The sequence below is a fragment of the Mirounga leonina genome, unplaced genomic scaffold (assembly GCF_011800145.1).
Source record: "Mirounga leonina isolate KUSES-001 unplaced genomic scaffold, KU_Mleo_1.0 Mir_101479, whole genome shotgun sequence".
Lineage (NCBI taxonomy): Eukaryota > Metazoa > Chordata > Mammalia > Carnivora > Phocidae > Mirounga > Mirounga leonina.
The window spans coordinates 250339-268040 of NW_023270134.1; the positions used below are offsets into that span (position 1 = coordinate 250339).

Sequence of the window (17702 nt, forward strand, 5' to 3'; positions counted from 1 at the left end):
GGCCTCCATCATAAGCACTTTCCTGCTTTACTGAAGTTGCTACTTTACTGTGTGTCGTCCTACTCTGTACCCCCAGTGAACATTTCACATCTGATTTTGAAGTCAAAGACTCAGTTAAAAAAGGGCGAAGGAAGGAGAGAAAGAAAAGAAACAACACAACTCACAGGCACAAGTACCTTCATGTAAGAAAAGGAAAACAGATGAAAGATGGTCCATTTCAAAACAGTGGAGAAAAATTAACAAGTTGTAATGCAGTTAAAAGTAGGTGAAAATCAGGCACCTGGGTGGCTCTGTCATTAGGCGTCTGTCTTCGGCTCAGGTCGTGATCCCAGGGTCCTGGGATCGAGCCCCGCGTCGGGCTCCCTGCTTGGCGGGAGGCCTGCTTCTCCCTCTCCCACTCCCCCTGCTTGTGTTCCCCCCCTCGCTGTGTCTCTCTCTGTCAAATAAATAAATAAAATCTTAAAAAAAAAAAAAGTAGGTGAAAATCAGTTAAGACCTTTCTCTATTAAAGACAGAACTATGATAAAGTATCTGGGGCCAATCAAACAGGAAATCAAAGAAACGAGAGGAAGCACTGAGAAGAAAAAGTAAGTCCTATTTGTGGAGCACTTGTGTTTGCGCATGCTGCCCACTTTCTCCCCTGGCCCACCCTCTCCCACTGAGAGCATCTCTAGCCACTTATCAAAGTACCTCTTACCTGTCACCTCCTTTCTGAAGTTTGCCCCGTTCTTCACAGGCCATGTTCAATTGCCTCCTCTGTATTACACAATGTGTTCCTCTATTGTTGGGAATTGTTTATGGGGCCCCATCCGAAGCCCATACACTGTCACTCAGTTGACAGTGTCTCAGGGCTTCATCTCTGAAGGGTATGTCCCAAGCCTCATTTAATAAATCCCCGGAGGGGCGCCTGGGTGGCTCAGTTGGTTAATTGTCCGACTCCAAATTTCGGCTCAGGTCCTAAGATAGAGCTCTGTGGCAGGCTCTGGGCTCAGTGGGGAGTCTGCTGTAGATTTTTCTCCCTCCCCCTCTGCCCCTCCCCCTGCTCACACTCTCTTCCACTCTCTCTCCAAAATAAGAAATTCAAGGGGCGCCTGGGTGGCTCAGTCGTTGAGCGTCTGCCTTCGGCTCAGGTCATGATCCCCAGAGTCCTGGGATCGAGCCCCGCATCGGGCTCCCTGCTCAGCGGGAAGCCTGCTTCTCCCTTTCCCACTCCCCATGCTTGTGTTCCCTCTCTCACTGTATCTCTCTCTGTCATATAAATAAATAAAATCTTAAAAAATGAATTCATAAAATCTATAAAAAAATAAAAAATAAAACAAAAATAACCCCTCCGACCTGGTGTTGGCCAAAACTGCTGAACTTTAAGTAGAGAACAGGAGCTCAGAGTAGAGGGAAGGTCAAGGAACTGTTTACTGTTTGAAAGAGGAGGTGGGGACGCCTGGGTGGCTCAGTCAGTTAAGCGTCTGCCTTTGGCTCAGGTCCTGATGTCCTGGGTTTGAGTCCCTCATCGGGCTCCCTGCTCTGCGGGGAGCCTGCTTATCTCTCTGCCTGCCACTCCCCCCCTGCCTGTGCTCTCTTGTTTGATCTCTGACAAATAAATAAATAAAATCTTTAAAAAAAAAAAAAAAGAAAGGAAAGAGGAGGTGATTAATGGGACACAAAACCATCAGTCCTTGGGGGAAAAGCGTAAGAAGGAGGGCTATGGGAGACCATGAATCCAGGAAAGCAAAGGAATAAAACAACGATCCCTAGAAAGGAGATACAGCTCAGAAAAAGCTGAACAAACCTGGTCATGTGCTGATGCTTATTAGTTTATAATACTCATATTACAAGAAATATTAGCAAATCTGATAAGAAATTAACAGTATACAACTTTATAGTTCCATTAACATGAGAGAAACTGGACATTAAGAAAAACTTAAAAAAACCCTTCTATTTGTAAATATTCTAAAATCACAACTGTAGCTGAAGAGAAGTTACTTGTCCTATTTTTCAACTATCCTTAGGAAACGAAGCAAAAATAAAAAATACTACATACTGATGCATGGTTTCTCAAAATATCTGGAGTCATTCCAAAGATATTAACAAAAAAGGGGAAAAAAGACTAGAAAAAAAAGAATTTAAATTTACATTCCAAAAGTCTTGCGTATTTCTTTGATTTCTTGGGAAGGGCTACATTATGATGACCTTAACATCGATGGTTATAATTTACTCAATATTAATTTCTTGAAAAATGTCAAAGAACGTCTTAAGAGTTACTATTTTAATGTTAAGAAATAAACTGGGTAAATCAGGAACTGATATGTTTAAGGGACATGTTCATCAGGACAAGTTTAATTCTGTTGTGTGTATCTAATAACAAATACTACAGATGCCTGTGTTAGCAATCAAGTCACTAGGATATTCCAATATCTGCAAAAATGCAATTCCCGGAGCACCTGGCTGGCTCAGTCAGTAGAGCATGTGACTCTTGATCTCAGAGTATGAATTTGAGCCTCATATTGGGGGCAGAGTTTACTTAAAAAAATAAAAATAAAATAGAAATTCTTTTAAAAATGCAACTACCGGGGCGCCTGGGTGGCTCAGTCCTTAAGCGTCTGCCTTCCGCTCAGGTCATGATCCCAGGGTCCTGGGATCGAGCCCCTCATCGGGCTCCCTGCTCAGCGGGAAGCCTGCTTCTCCTTCTCCCACTTCCCCTTCCCCTGCTTGTGTTCCTGCTGTCGCTCTCCGTCAAATAAATGAATAAAATCTTAAAAAAAAAAAAATGCAACTGCCATGCTATTTAGATCATTTCCTTGACCCTCCCTCTAATCTGTGGCAACTTTCCTTTTCACTAGGAAGTTGCTCTGGTATTAGCAATTTATAAAAGCCACCTAAATAGTGAGTCTTTCTAGAAAGGAAAAAGAAAAAAACATTTTAAATATGTTACTATTATAGTTAACTACTCCAACTAGGCCTTTCAATATTGCTGGGGGAGAGAAGAAAAACACTTAGAGGAAGGTAGAAATTATGCTCTTTGCTGTCTAGGGGTTTTGCTTGTTTAATTCCCATGTGGGCTACCCAGTACATTATGTTAATATGTACTCAGAGCTAAGAAAATAATACTTAGTTAGATAAGTTAATAAGAATGAGAAATGACATTAAGTGGACTTACATGCTTTTCTATGCAGTTTTTAAAATACAAATTTCCAGGGGGCGCCTGGGTAGCTCAGCTGTTAAGCATCTGCCTTCGGCTCAGGTCATGATCCCGGGGTCCTGGGATGGAGCCCCGCATCGGGCTCCCTGCTTGGCAGGGAGCCTGCTTCTGCCTCTCCCTCTACTCATACCTCTGCTTGTGCTCTCTCGCTCTGTCAAATAAATAAAATCTTTAAAAAAAAATAAATAAAATGCAAATTTCCAGCTCCCCGCCCCCATCGAGAAATAAACAAGCAGGTGTCCAGGAAATAAACTGAAATGGAAATGGGGAGGGAAATCATTATCTTAACAACAAACAGTAACTAACAGTGACTGGGTGCTTATTATGTGTCATTTCAAAAGTGTACATATATTAACTCTAAATTCTCATAACTCTGAAGGAGGTATGACCATTACCCCATTTTACAGTGAAGAAATAGAGATACTGAGAGGTATCTAAGCTACTAAGGGGAGCAAGATACAAACCTAGGCAGCCTGGCTGCCAAGCCACATTTATTCTGTAAGTAGAAGTTCACCAGTAAACACACTTGAACACAGAGATCTTGTTTCAAAAATCACTATGGGGATGCCTGGGTGGCTCAGTCGGTTAAGCGGCTGCCTCCAGTTCAGGTCATGATCCCAGGGTCCTGGGATATAGTCCTGCATCGGGCTCCTTGTTCAGCGGGGAGCCTGCTGCTCCCTCTGCCTGCTGCTCCCCCAGCTTGTGCACTCTCTCTCTCTCTCTCGGACAAATAAATAAAAATCTTTTAAATAGATAAATACATAAATATCACTATGAATCACCAGTAGCAGGTTTTAGACCCCACTCCAATCACCACGGGTGGAGGAGGGTTTGGAATTCACACTTTTCCTCTGCTATACTGAACTTCTAAGGAGACAGAACTCCTCTGCTATACTAAACTTCTAAGGAGACAGAATTTTAGGTAGCACACGGTTCAGGAGTTTGGGTCAATTTTATTTGTCAGTTTTTGTTTAATTTTATTTTCAAGTAATCTCTTTAAATTCAAGCCAATATGGGGCTTGAATTTACAACTCCAAGATCAAGAGCCAGACAAGTGCCCCTGGTTGAACTTTTTTTTTAACAGGGAAATAAATACCAGACTAGGAATCTGTTGTCATTTGTCACAAAACAACAACAACAAAACCCACTATCATCATGGACATGTTGTTGCTTCTTTAGGGCTTAAACATAAATTAAGGGTGTTGAACTAAAATATCTATTTCAGATCTAAATATGTCCTAATTTTAGACAATCGATCAACCAAGGAGTCTTCCCCAACATTCATCTCCTCCCCTTCTTCCTCAACTCAAAGGTAGTAAGCGGCAGTTCTCAAGAGCTCACTTAAACGTGCAGACATTTGTGACACATGAGCGTATTGAATTATGGAAGCAGTTCTGTCCAATAATAGCATGAGCTCCAAAGATCTGGGTTCAAATTCATATTGAGCTTACTAAATGCTTGGCTATAGGCAAATTTCCAGCCTTTTTAAGTTAGTGTTTTTCTCCTTTAAAATGGGAATTAATAGTAATAATGCCTACTCCATTGTAAGACTTAAAGAATGCATGAAAAGCTTTTAGAACAGTTCCAGCACAACCTGGTATCATCTTTCAATAAACAATATCTAATTTTAGTATACGTGCTGCCGAAGCGAGCACCAATAAACAGTATCTAATATGAAAATTCACTGTCATCTTATAAGCCTGTCACTTCTACTAGGACATAAACTCCTGTAGTGTTGAGAAGATATTTTTATCTTTTATCCCTTACACTTAGCAGTGCCTTCCATACAGGAAGAACTCATCAAAATATGTTATGTAAATAAAGGACTCTGAAATGAATCTACTATGTTTGAAAAAAGCACAACTAGTGACCTAGGCCAAATCTGATTTAGTAATGGCTTTGGGGAGTTGCAATGGGATGTATCTATCTACAGAGTTAAATGTGTTGGTAGGAAGAAAGTGGTGGAGTGTGGTGTGGGGTCAAGGAAGGGTTGTTTTGAAATGAGAAATGTAGAGCATGTTTCTATGAGTCAAAAGGAAAGAGCAAATAGAATGAAAGAGGTTTAAAAATACACAAAGCAGAAAACTCAGAGACTGAAGGATCAACACCCCACAAAAGAATGATGCCTAGAAAATAGGAAACAAGACACCTTTAAGTAAGAATGGGAGGGGGGTGCCTGGGTGGCTCAGCCAGTTACTTAAGGTCTGACTCTTTTTTTTTTTTTTAAGATTTTATTTATTTATTTGAGAGAGAGAGACCGAGAGAGAGAGCACATGAGAGGGGGGAGGGTCGGGAGGGTCAGAGGGAGAAGCAGACTCCCCGCCGAGCAGGGAGCCCGATGCGGGACCCGATCCAGGGACTCCAGGATCATGACCTGAGCCGAAGGCAGTCGCTTAACCAACTGAGCCACCCAGGCGCCCAAGGTCTGACTCTTGATTTGGGCTCAGGTCATGCATGATCTCAGGATTCTGAGATGGAGCCCCACGTGGGACTCCACGCTCAGTGGGGAGTCTGCTTGAGATTCTCTCTCCTTCTCCCTCTGCCCCTCACCCCCCATCCCCGCTCACACGCTCTCTAAAATAAATAAGTAAACCTTAAAATCAATCAATCAATTAATAGATAAAAATGAAGGAAAGGACATAAGAGGACTGGTACAACTATGGATAAGCTTACACACTGAGGTATAAGAAATTAAGGGAATGTGTAACTGATCGAATCCAAATGATACAAGTTCATAGTTGATGAAGCTGAGCTTTATCATATCGTTTTTCCTCGTTTTATATATTTGAAAACTTCCATAATTAGGATGTTTAAAAAAATGATACGGCACTATACACCCACCAGAATAGCCAAAATGAAAAAAAAACCACGATGAGGATGTGGAACAACTGAAACTCTCATGCTCTATTGGAGGGAGTGTCACCTGGCACGATTAATTGTGGAAACCTGCTTGGCAATTTCAACTAAAGCTAAACATAGGTATTACCTGTGGGACCCCAGAAACACCATTCACAGGGAGGGAAATGTGTACGCATGCGCACTGAAACACATGAAGGAGAATGACGCAGCAGCATTTTTCACAACAGCAAAAAAATGGGGGGAAAAAGCCCATCAGCAATAAAATGGATAAATCAATTGTGATATAGTCACATAATAGAATACCACATAGCAACGCAAGTGAATAAACTACAGCTACACAAAATCAATAATCTTTCTAACGTGGTAAGTGAAAGTTAGACAAAAACATAGACTGTATAATTCCATTTATATAAAGTGTTAACACTAATCTACATAGTTAGAAATCAGAAGAGTGAAGAATTGACTGGAAAAGCCTGCGAACTTGGGATATGTGAGGGGAAACAGAAGTGACTACTGTTTTGAGGAACTTGGCTCTCTAGGGTAGAAGGAAAGTGGTTAAGTGTGATGTGTGGTCAAGGAAGGGTTGTTTTGTTTGTTTAAAGATTTTATTTGACAGAGAGAAAGTGTGCACAAGCAGGAGGAGCAGGCAGGCAGAGGGAGGGAGCAAGGAGCCAGATGAGGGGATGCGGGGCTCGATCCCAGGATCCTGGGATCACGACCTGAGCGGAAGGCAGATGCTTAACCAACTGAGCCACCAAGGTGCTCCTGAAGGGTTGTTTTGAAATGAGAAATGTGGGATATATTCTATTTCCTAATCAGGGTGAGATTAAATAGATGGTTCTGCTTTGTGAAAATGCTTGTGTTTTTGTTAAAAATATAGTGTCCCTATACTTTCTTTATAAATGGACTTTACAAAAAAAAAAAAAAAGAAGTCTAGCCACATTGGGACAATAAAGTCTTCCCAATGTACCCAGCTGTGCACCACAGTCCATGAGCAGGAGCAAAGAAACTGGCCTGTAAGATCAATCCATATCAGAGACAGAACTGAGGTCTGACCAGGGGACCCTGGATTACTGAAGAAATTCTGATTTTAAAGTAACCAGAAGTGGGGTAGAAGGTGGTAGGGCCCAAAGATCTTAGGGATAGAAGGTCTGATGAAGTTCAGGAAGTTAGGCGACAGTGCCAACAGAGTTCAAGATTTCTTCAGGGGAAGAAGTATAAAGAGAAGGTTGCTTCAGTACACTGGAGAGAAAAATCACTGTATTTGAGAGGTCAAGTAACTGCTGTGTAAGAATGTTACAAAAGGGGTGAGTGGGTGGCTCAGTCAGTTAAGTGACTGACATCGGTTCAGGTCATGACCCCAGGGTCCTGGGATGGAGCCCTCTGACGGGCTCCTGGGGGAGTCTGCTTGTCCTTCTCCCTCTGCCCCTCGCCCCGGCTCGTGCTCTGTCTCTCTCTCAAATAATAAACAATAAATAAATAAATGTAAATTCTAACAGACCAAGATAACGCTATGATGGGAGGGGGTGGGACAGGAGTATGAGGCAAGGCGTATCTTCCTGGTCATTGTGGAAAAGCAACCAAAAATTTGGTGTAAACAGAGGGCAGGAGACTCACAGGTTGAAGGGTTGGTACATAAAGTGGAGGGAGCGGAAAGTGGTCAGGAGAACCCAGTGGGGCCCCAAGAGAATAATCAGAAAACCATACATCTTTATATCAAATAACATTTCTGCTCTGATCCCCAGCCTGCTCTGCTTCTCTGGCCCCAAGCTTGCTGACAGTATCAGAATGGTGTCTTCCTCATATCTTCTGAAACATTTATCACAACACCTCACCCATACATACACATTATATGATTTATTGACCCCCAAATGTCTTCCATAGGAATTCAAATTCTAAATAAGAAATATTTATGTTATAAATCAGGACCAGGAAAAATGTAAATTATAGTGGAAAGCCAGGGGGACCTAAGAATGTAAACATGCAGATATTTTTTGTCAGTATTCGTTGAACTGGATTGTGACACCCCTTTCCCCGCCCTCCTGTCTCTCTCCACGCCCCCCACACAGAGAAATACTCATCTCAGTAATTTCAAATGCAATCAGAATTAAGTCTCAGCCTTTTGTCAATCCATGCAGTATATTACCTTCCCAATGTTCCTTAATACACAGATGCTAATTTCAGAATTCTCTGGCAAAACAAATGCAAATAGCGTATTTTGCATTATGGGTAAAGCAGATCCACTGCCATGGTGAATATTTCATCATCTTACAGTATAATGGGATGGTGAAAAAGTAACCACACTTAGTTACTTGAAATCTAAATACATTTTTATTTCTTCGAAATAAATGAAATCAGTCACTCCCATTCCAACTTGTAAAATACCTTCGAAATAATAAAGGAGTATTGCTCTATTTTTTAAAACCTGCCTTTTCCTCCTTGCTCATAAAAACCTCAGGCTCTCTTCCTTTAATTAACATGAAACAGTAAAAGTAACTGAGTACTTGGCAAAAAACAAAGCAAATACACATACACAAAACTCAGGTAAAGTGTCTTATAAAGATGAGATCACAGAAAATTAGAAAGCAAAGAAATAGATATAAGAGCAAAATGAGTAAATATTATCTCCTTATGGAAAATCCTGAAGGTAATAAAGGGTTAATTACAATAAGAAAATCACCCCTGCTGTAAGCATGTCTAACTTGATTGCTTTAACTCAAGGTAATTCCTTTCTAATATCCCAAAGTGAATTCAAATTTCCCTAGCAACCATCATCAGGGGCCAGTCTATCCTTATTTTCTACGTTCCCATAAATGCATTTATTTCCCTCACACGCAAGTTAAAAATGTGATTTTTTGTGCATGCATTTCTTTTTTCTCCCTCATACCTAAAATGTAAATGCATCGAATAAAGGCAGCTGATATAATTTTGTGCATAGGTAACAAATGTTCTGATAATTCCAAGAAACTAAGTAAGAAACAAGAGACTTTATTTAGCTTGTTACCAACAGGAATACTGTGTGATACAAATAATTGTAATTATCTCATGAGCACATCACACCCATGATTTTTCAGTTAGTAGGATGTTCGGAGACTAGATATGTTAGAAGGTGACTGGAACTAAAACTCTGATTTCTAGACTTGGGCTGACCAACAGGGTAGCTGCTACCCACATATGACTACTGAGCACTTCAAACATGGCTACTGCGATTTGAGATGTAGTATGAGATTTCAGACTTAGTATGGGGGACAAATTTAATCTTATTAATGTTTAATTTGATCACATACGGAAATATTTTGTATATACTGGGCTAAACAAAATATATTCTTTTTGAAGAACTGTAATGTCTCACAACTCTAGACTCAAGTATTTCTACAAGGCACAACCTGCTGGGGCTGAGGAGCCCAAGAACTCCAATTCCATCTAAATCCCACCACCCCTATAACATCTGCAGATATGCTTAAAGCAAGCCAGAAAAAAAAGAACAAAATATATATATTCAAATTAATTTCACCTTTATTTCTTTTTACTTTTAAATGTGGCTACCAGAAAACTAAATTACATATGTGACTTCCATTTCATTTCTACTGGACAGCACTGTTTAGACCAATGTCACAATCTATTGGACTTAATTCCTATAAATGAGAATAATACAAAATGTTCTTCCTACCGGGAGGTTGTCAGGAGAGCAGATTCAAATGAGGCACTTATAAAATTGTCTTAAAAAATAAGTTACATCGGGACACCTGGGTGGCTCAATCGGTTAAGCATCTGACTGTTGGTTTCAGCTCGGGTCATGATCCCAGCAGGGGAGTCAGCTTGTCCCTACCCCACACCTCTCTCTCTCTGGATGTAAGTTACATCGTAACAACTATGCATTTTGGTTCACTGTGATGATCTAGATTTAGTGACTGCAACATGTTTATAGCACTGATTCAAATTCCATCCCTGATGAAGTTATATAAATAATGCATATACTGATACCTTTTATTACAAAATATAAATTTAAAATTTGTATAATGTTCTTGTGTTTTTTGAAACAACATATATGTGTATGTTTACGGGGGAAAAAAAAGGTACAATCACTTTTCTAGCCCAGAGTTACCAGTTCATTCTAAAAGTATCAGATTTCACATTGTACAACCAAGTAGTTAGAGATTCTTCTCAATTCTTACTGTACAACAACCCAGGGCACAACACACTCAAAAGGTTTTGTCTGGCCCATTAGGGAAAACCCCCATGGGAATTGCTGGTATTCAAGAGTTCAAAGCTCTCTTCACTGGGGAATCCAAGTGAGACTGAAAGGGTTAGCTACAGTCACTCTAACAATTCAACAGAGATGTGGCTGAACTTGGTTCACTGTATCTGAATATGTCCTGAGATTCCTTGAGAGCATGGGATCTGTGCAGCCAAACTACCCCTCCTCTGGAGAAACCTATAAAACTCACTCAGAACATACATTTACACTATGGGATGGTGAAAAAGTAACCACACACTTAGTTACTTGAAATCTAAATACATTTTTATTTCTTGGAAGTAAATGAAATCAAAGTCATTCCCATTCCAACTTGTAAAATACCTTTGAAATAACGGTGATTTAATAGTTTCAAAGGAAATTTGCATTGTCTCAGTTAACCAATTAATACTGGTTAATTTGACTGTAAATCCTTTTTCTCACCAACTATCAAAAGACAAACTAAACCATGCCATTGATCTCACACCTACCCTAAAAATAGACTGTTATTATCTCCCTCCCTTAGCCTACCTTCCCTTTGTTAACAGGACAGGCCGTAGTCTTTCTCTTCTAGAGCACACTGCTAATTAAAATAAATTGCAGAAGCGCCCGAGTGGCTCAGTTGTTAAGCGTCTGCCTTCAGCTCAGGTCACAATCCCAGCATCCTGGGATGGAATCCCACATCCAGCTCCCTGCTCAGTGGGGAGCCCGCTTCTCCCTCTCCCACTCCCCCTGCTTGTGTTCCCTCTGCTCCTTCTTTTCTCTCTCAAATAAATAAATAAAATCTTAAAATTTACTTAATAAAATAAATTGCAAATACTGCTGAGTAAAGTTAAAGCCTGTAATGCTTAAACTCTAATTGGCTAACTCTTTATTAGAAACCTGGAAGAGTGAGTCAATGAGGTGAGGGAAGAAAGGTGACAGAAAAGGCCTGTGGGAAAGCAAAAAAGAGAAACTGTCTCTTTAAGTCACCATTTCACCACTGAATATAGAAACATTTTCAGCTTCCTTTGCATTTTTACACAGAGACAGTAATGGATTCAATACAGTGAACAAACTACAAAGCAATACCAATGATAAGGCCCCAAGAGATCACCAAACCAAACTATGAACTCGGAACCAGCTTCCTCAACAGATCACTTCATCATGCCAGGGTGATTATTTTCCCAACTCCCTCCCATTCCACCATTTGTCATTTCAGCCCCCCCCCGCAAAAAGTTGAGTAGAAAATAAGGTAGGGAACCAGCACCAGAAAAGGTTGCTGGTTTTTACTGATACATAGCACCACACGCTACAGAAACCAGTCTAATTCCAATACAATCTAACAATTATTCTAGAATATTAGATTTTTCTTTAAAAAAAAAAGTTCATTTTACTCAGATAATTTTTAATTTGTCTGGTTTCCTTTATCATTTTAAAGTCCAAATCCATGCCTTGCTGGCCACCAAATGAACCAAATTAAAAGTTCCCAGTATCAATTCTTGCCTTTATTTAATTACACTTGAGAATGATTTGTATATAATAGAGGAAAGATGGAAACAAGGGGATTGGGAGAACAGGCTGCAACAGAAGATTAAAATGAGACTGAGTGTTCACACAAATTCTCTCCATTACTGAATGCAGAGCAAAGCTGACAAACACCAAGCTGGCCTGTGCAGGATGTTGAGCCCAGCCCTGCTCACCTCTTCCATGGTGTACCTATTCTTTTTTGTTGTTGTTATGATGTACCTATTCGTGACCTTCAAATGATCTTTCCCTCTAGGTCTTTTTCTCAAGTCGATATACATCAATTCCTGTCTGGAACACTTTCCCCATTTATTTCATTAACAGACACTGTGCACACACTGGGAACGAATTAGGAACAAACAGATAATCCCTGACATCATGAAATGTACAGTCTGTTGAGGAAAAACAATTATAATAAAGGCCCACTTGATAAATGTTAGAACACACTCCAGTAATGTAATGTACTCGGAGTAGGGGAAAATTCACTTACCGGACACCAACGAAGCTATTTCAACCATCTTAATAGATGCTGGCATAACCTGGACTCTGGTGGCTGGAGGGATACAAGTGACTCAGAAACTGACTGGATGTAAGCAGACGAGAGAATAGGAAGGTAGGGTACCCAGATGTCTGCCACTTAATGGGAGACGGAACAGTGGTTATGTAGACAGGTTCAACTGGAGGTGCCTGTGGAAAGTCTAAGCAGGGGATGTCAAGTGGGGGTTTCAAATGATGGGAAAAAGCCTGGGAGACACTAGAAATTGGAAGCTGTCAAGACATAAATGCTAACTGAAGCCATAAACTGAGGAACCCCAACTGCTGAACAGGGAGCCCGATGCGGGACTCGATCCCGGGACTCCAGGATCATGACCTGAGCCAAAGGCAGTCACTTAACCAACTGAGCCACCCAGGTGCACTTCTTGAATGCCTCCACAAGCTTCTTAGTGCCACCACGGAGGGTGGTATAACTTGACAAATGTCAATCATCTTTCGTCTCCTACTAAGTTCTTGGCACAGCCTTAGAGCTTCACCCACCCAGAGTGTGGTCAGCAGTGACATCATGAGGAACTTGTTAAAAAGCAGAATCTCAGGCCTCACAGGACTTTCTTATAAGAACGACTCAGATACACATCAAAAGTTCAAGAAGTGCTGGTTAGATGCTTTAATGAACTGAATTTCTCATCTGCCAAGACACATCATACCCTTTCAGATCTCCAAGCCTTTGCAAAAGCTGTACCATCTGCTGGGAATGTCCTATCAAAACTCTGCACCATGCAAAGTTCTATACTACTGTAAGGGCACCTAGCACAGGCAAAGAACATAGTAGCCAATAAATATTTGAATGACTGGATCATGTAATCAATTAATTAATGGATGAGTTTGGCTCCAGACTTGCAGAATCTGAGACATTCAAGTGCACGCAGGTGGAATGTGAATGTTAGGCAGTTGGACACAGTGGCCCAGAATTCAGAGGAGAGGTGGACTGAGCTGGCACTATTTTTAAGTCACTAGCAACTATTTGGAGGTTATAGTAATGGATAGATGAGGTCACCCACATTTAAGATGGAGAGAAGAGGACTATGGGCTAAATCATGGGGAAGGCTGGGATTTAAGGGACCTACTATGAAGTCGATGAAGAGCAGGTTAGCAGGGTGGGAAAGAACCAAAGTAGGTATCAAGGAGCTCCGAAAAGATAAATGGACTTGGCACACTGTTATTGTTAACCTCTGTCAAATGAAGTGGAATAGAACAATGAAATCAAAGATAAGGCAAGAGCTTAGCACTTCTTTAGACTACCAACTGAATGAGACGAGGCTATTGGAATGACCACGACAAGGACCATCTTTATTTGATGAGAAGGGAGAGAGAGCTGGAACTGATGAGAGCCACCTCATATACACAGGCCTATCGATAAAAAGGCTGCAAACTTTCAGTCACATGCCATTTGCTGAACATTTGCTATCTGCCACACACCATAAGCTAACACTGGGACTATAACAAGAACACAAGTAATGCCCCTGCCTTGTGACCTATGAGTGCAATGAGATAAACTGAGTAACTGATGGACACCCCACAACAAATAGGGTAAGGAGCCAATGTAAAGTGGCTTGCCTCGGAGGAGGGGCAACATTTTTTTAGGTAGTTGGTATAATGGCCAAAATGTAAACAGTAAGAGAGGTATATGGAGGGGATAAAGTTCACATTTAATCTTCATATTTTTTACGCAAAGGAAGACTCCAGGAAAGCAAAATGATAAAACATTTCACTTTGCTCCGTAATGACTCTGAGATGGTAGGATCCCTATTCTTGACACACAAAGCACTGAGGCACACGGAAAGGACAGAGGGATAGAAATTTAGGAGGTCAATTAGAGGTAACCGAAGAGGAAAGTGGCTGCTTTAGAGGCAAAAACAGCATAGTGGTAAGAGCAAGGATTAAGGAGGAAATTTGTGACCTTGGCAAATTAAGTTATATAACTATTCTGTGCCTCAGTTTCCTCACATGTACAACAGGGATCATTATAATACATACCCTCCAGGGTTGCTAGGTAGAGGAGTATATGTAAAGCCCTTAACAGTGCCCTGGCGTTTAATAACTGTTCGATCAAGGCTTTATTTTACTACTACTTCTACAGCTCTACTACTACTGCTACTATTATTACTGGTAGTATGACCTGCTACTGGGTAGGTAATAAAATGCATCAAAAGGACGTCCACTAGCAACCAGAATATATAACAAAACTCTTTACAACCCATATGGAAACAGATCTAGAGAAAAAATAGCACTGCAATTTTTTAATATGTAAGCCTCCTCCGCTTTGTTTTGCCAAATGTAGAAGCCAGTCATGTTACCACTCAAATCGAATTCATAGCAATGAATGCCTAAAATGGCAAGAGTTATCTGAAGAAATACTCAAAGCCATACATCAATTACATAGCTTTTTGAGTTGTTCCCTAAGCAGGAAAACTGTACCTAAAAATAGTTGTCTTGTTAAGCTAAAGCTAAGCTAAAGTCTTTTCATTGAGAAGTTCACTATCCTAGTACACAGTTTATGAGGAGAATCACTCTATCAAAAATATCTTCAGTTGAGATTATTTCTAACAAAGTGAGGTGTCCAGAAAAAATGAAATCCAGACAATTATCTGGACATCCCCGGAGGAAAACAAATCCTCTACATGGTTTGTTATTCCACTTTTCTGCTCTAGATGTAGCCTAAAATAATTTTCCCAGAAAGAACATGCGTTTTCCACTTCAACTTCAGTTCAGTCCTTGACAAAACAAAGATGGGAACGTACCGTGTAAACTGGTTATTGACCCTTTATCTTTTCCGGAAGGCTTACTTTGGAAATTTCACCCACGTCTAAAGGATATGTATCAAAAAGGTGGAGGTGGTGCTATACATCGAAGATTAGACTTGTTAATAGAATGCTGATCCCATGAGTAATGCTCACAGATGTGGCATCCAACAATGGAATTAACATTTCAACAGGAAGCAGAGAGCCATCCCAACAAAAAGGGCCACCCGATCCTTTCGAACATTAAAAAAAAAAAAAAAAACCTTCCGGAGGGTGCACAAAGTGTGCCTCCTGAGAGTCGCACCTATGGATTTTTTTTTTTTAATTAACCATTTGGTTCTAAACGTGACATGTGCTTACCTTGACAAACGAGATCAGTCAGTTAAAACACTGGTTGAAAACAGATCAGTTTTTTAAAGCGTCAAATGATCATGCCTTCTAATGGTCCACACATTTTTTAAATGCCTTTTTTTCCCTCCCGAGAAAGGCGCAGTCGAAAAATGTACTTAGCGAATCCTTTAGGAATTGCCCTGTACAAGTCATCCCCTCTTATCTTCAAAATAAATTAACTCATCATAAACGCAAACCGAGGTTACGAATTTCTTCTTTGCACTTTGCTCCGAGGCTGCAGAAATCATGACTAAATACAGCAGGAACCTAGTTTGGATTTCCAACCGTCTACTTCGTCGAGCTACCTTCTAGTTAACAGCTTGTGCTTGGGCTCGCCTCTTCTACGAGATCGAGAATGCTCAAGCTACTGTTCGTCTCGTGCTTGGTTGGGCTCGCCTCTTCTATGAGACCAAGAATATGCTCAAGCTACTGTTCGTTCAGCGCTTCTTTCCTAGAGGTAGCTTAGATGATCGGAGGCACTGAAAAGCTCGGTGTCTATTTAATCATGGCGCTTGTAATTCAGCCTCCCCGCCTGGACTGCTCAACACCTGGAAACTCGCAGCCCAAGGCTTTTGAAATCTAGTAACCCCAGAAGGACACGACACGGCGCCTAACAAGGGAAAGGGCAAGAGCAAATAAAGCAAAGCTCGCACCCGCAGCAAAGAATGGTCTGGGAAAGACGCCAGGCGCACCCGGCATGCCGCGCCCACCCACCCGCGCCCGGGGAGCCCCTCCACTGCCGCCCCTCATCTCCGGGCTCGGTCCCTACTACCGTCAACTCCCCCCCGCCCCCGACATCTCACGCCCCCGCATGGCTCCCTTCGGAGCCGTTCCACCTTCTCAGCTCGCACGCCTGGCTCCGCAAAGCCACACCAGTGCAATACCGCCCGCACGGCCACCACTGCCGCAGCGTCCCCAAATCGCACCCGTCCCCTCCCCCACGCCTCATTGTTCCCGGGTGGCCGCAGGCAGCGAGCGCCCCAGGGCGGTGCCGGCAATAGGAACCCTAGGAGCCAAATTGCCCCCCACTCACCCGCGACTCCGCACAAGAAGACGAAGCGCAGCAGAAGCGCCATAGTGGCGGCCCGGCCGTGGGCGGTGACTGAAGGTAGGCGGCTCTCACCCGGGGTCTCAGCCGCCCGGTGCCTGCGCGCTCCCGACTGGCTGGCGGCGGCGGCACCTCCGCACCCCCGTCCCACCCCACCCTCGCCTGGCAGGTGAAACACGTCACTTCCGGTAGTGACTGAGCCCCGCGGCGCGCGCCGGCTCCGCCAGGAGCGTGGGGTTGCCATGGCAACCAGCGCGGGCTGCCCTAGGGATCCTCGGGAGTAGGAAACTCCCGCGCCAGCTGCGCTCGGCGTTGGGGTGAGCGGGCAGCCCTTCGCCCCAAGCAAGAGCCGGGGTCCCTGCTTCAGTGCCTTCAGTTAAATCGGGGTTTGCGCGCTAGGGTCGGGCCAGCCCCTCTCCCCAGACAACTGAAACTGCGGTCGCGCCCTTGCTTCAGGGTGCGGCACCGGACAATACCCGCCCGCCTGCCCCGGGATCCTGAAGGGCGGCAAATGTGGTTGGCCCCGCGGGCACTCACCCCGCCCTCCCCTCAGGGTAGTAGGGAGTGGGGGTGGTTTCCAGCCACGCGTCCCACCTCTGGAGGTTTGCTGCGAGGTCTCCCACCTAAGCCTCTGGGAAAGCGAACTGAGCAGCGCCTCCCCCACCCCCCCGCCTCAGCATTTCCTCCCATTTCATTGAGTCGGTGGGCTGCTGTGGAAGGCTCGAGAAGGTGTTTCCCCATCTCCAGTAATGACTGAACCCCTAGACTGCGGCTCCGGATTTGGGAAGTACCTGGGCTGGTTTTTTGACCCTTTGTATTCAAAGGTTATTCTCTCCCTAAAATTAGCCATCAAGGACCAGTGAGCTTTAAAAGTGGGGTTAGGTAGGGGTGGTTAAAGGCTGGAGGAGGTGTTGGGGGGACCGGGGAATTGGAGATTTTGAATCGCCTGGTCAACCTACAGTGTCACTTCCTGGTATCCTCCATACTCATTCTTGTGTCATTTGTGTTCTTATTTGCTCTTTGCAGATAACGTTTATTTATAACTGCTGATAGACTTTGGTGTTCTCGACAGTTCCATCATCAGGAGTGAGTGAGAGGAGAGAAGCAGTGTGGTGCAGTGGGTAAGTTCTTGGGTCCGGGAATGGGACAGTTAACTGGGCAAGTAATTTAAAT

The 17702-nt window shown here is 42.8% G+C and overlaps 1 protein-coding gene across 2 annotated transcripts in view; it reads right to left on the minus strand.

Annotated features, from left to right (window-relative positions):
* CXADR (CXADR Ig-like cell adhesion molecule) overlaps positions 1 to 16677 on the minus strand; it is a 55861-nt gene extending 39184 nt beyond the window's left edge. For both annotated transcript variants that reach the window (XM_035027992.1, XM_035027910.1), the window contains exon 1: positions 16515 to 16677. In XM_035027992.1, coding sequence (XP_034883883.1) covers positions 16515 to 16557 — 43 coding nt within the window. In that variant the 5' untranslated portion in view covers positions 16558 to 16677. The remainder of the gene's footprint in view (positions 1 to 16514) is intronic.
* Between the last annotated feature and the right edge of the window lie 1025 nt (positions 16678 to 17702).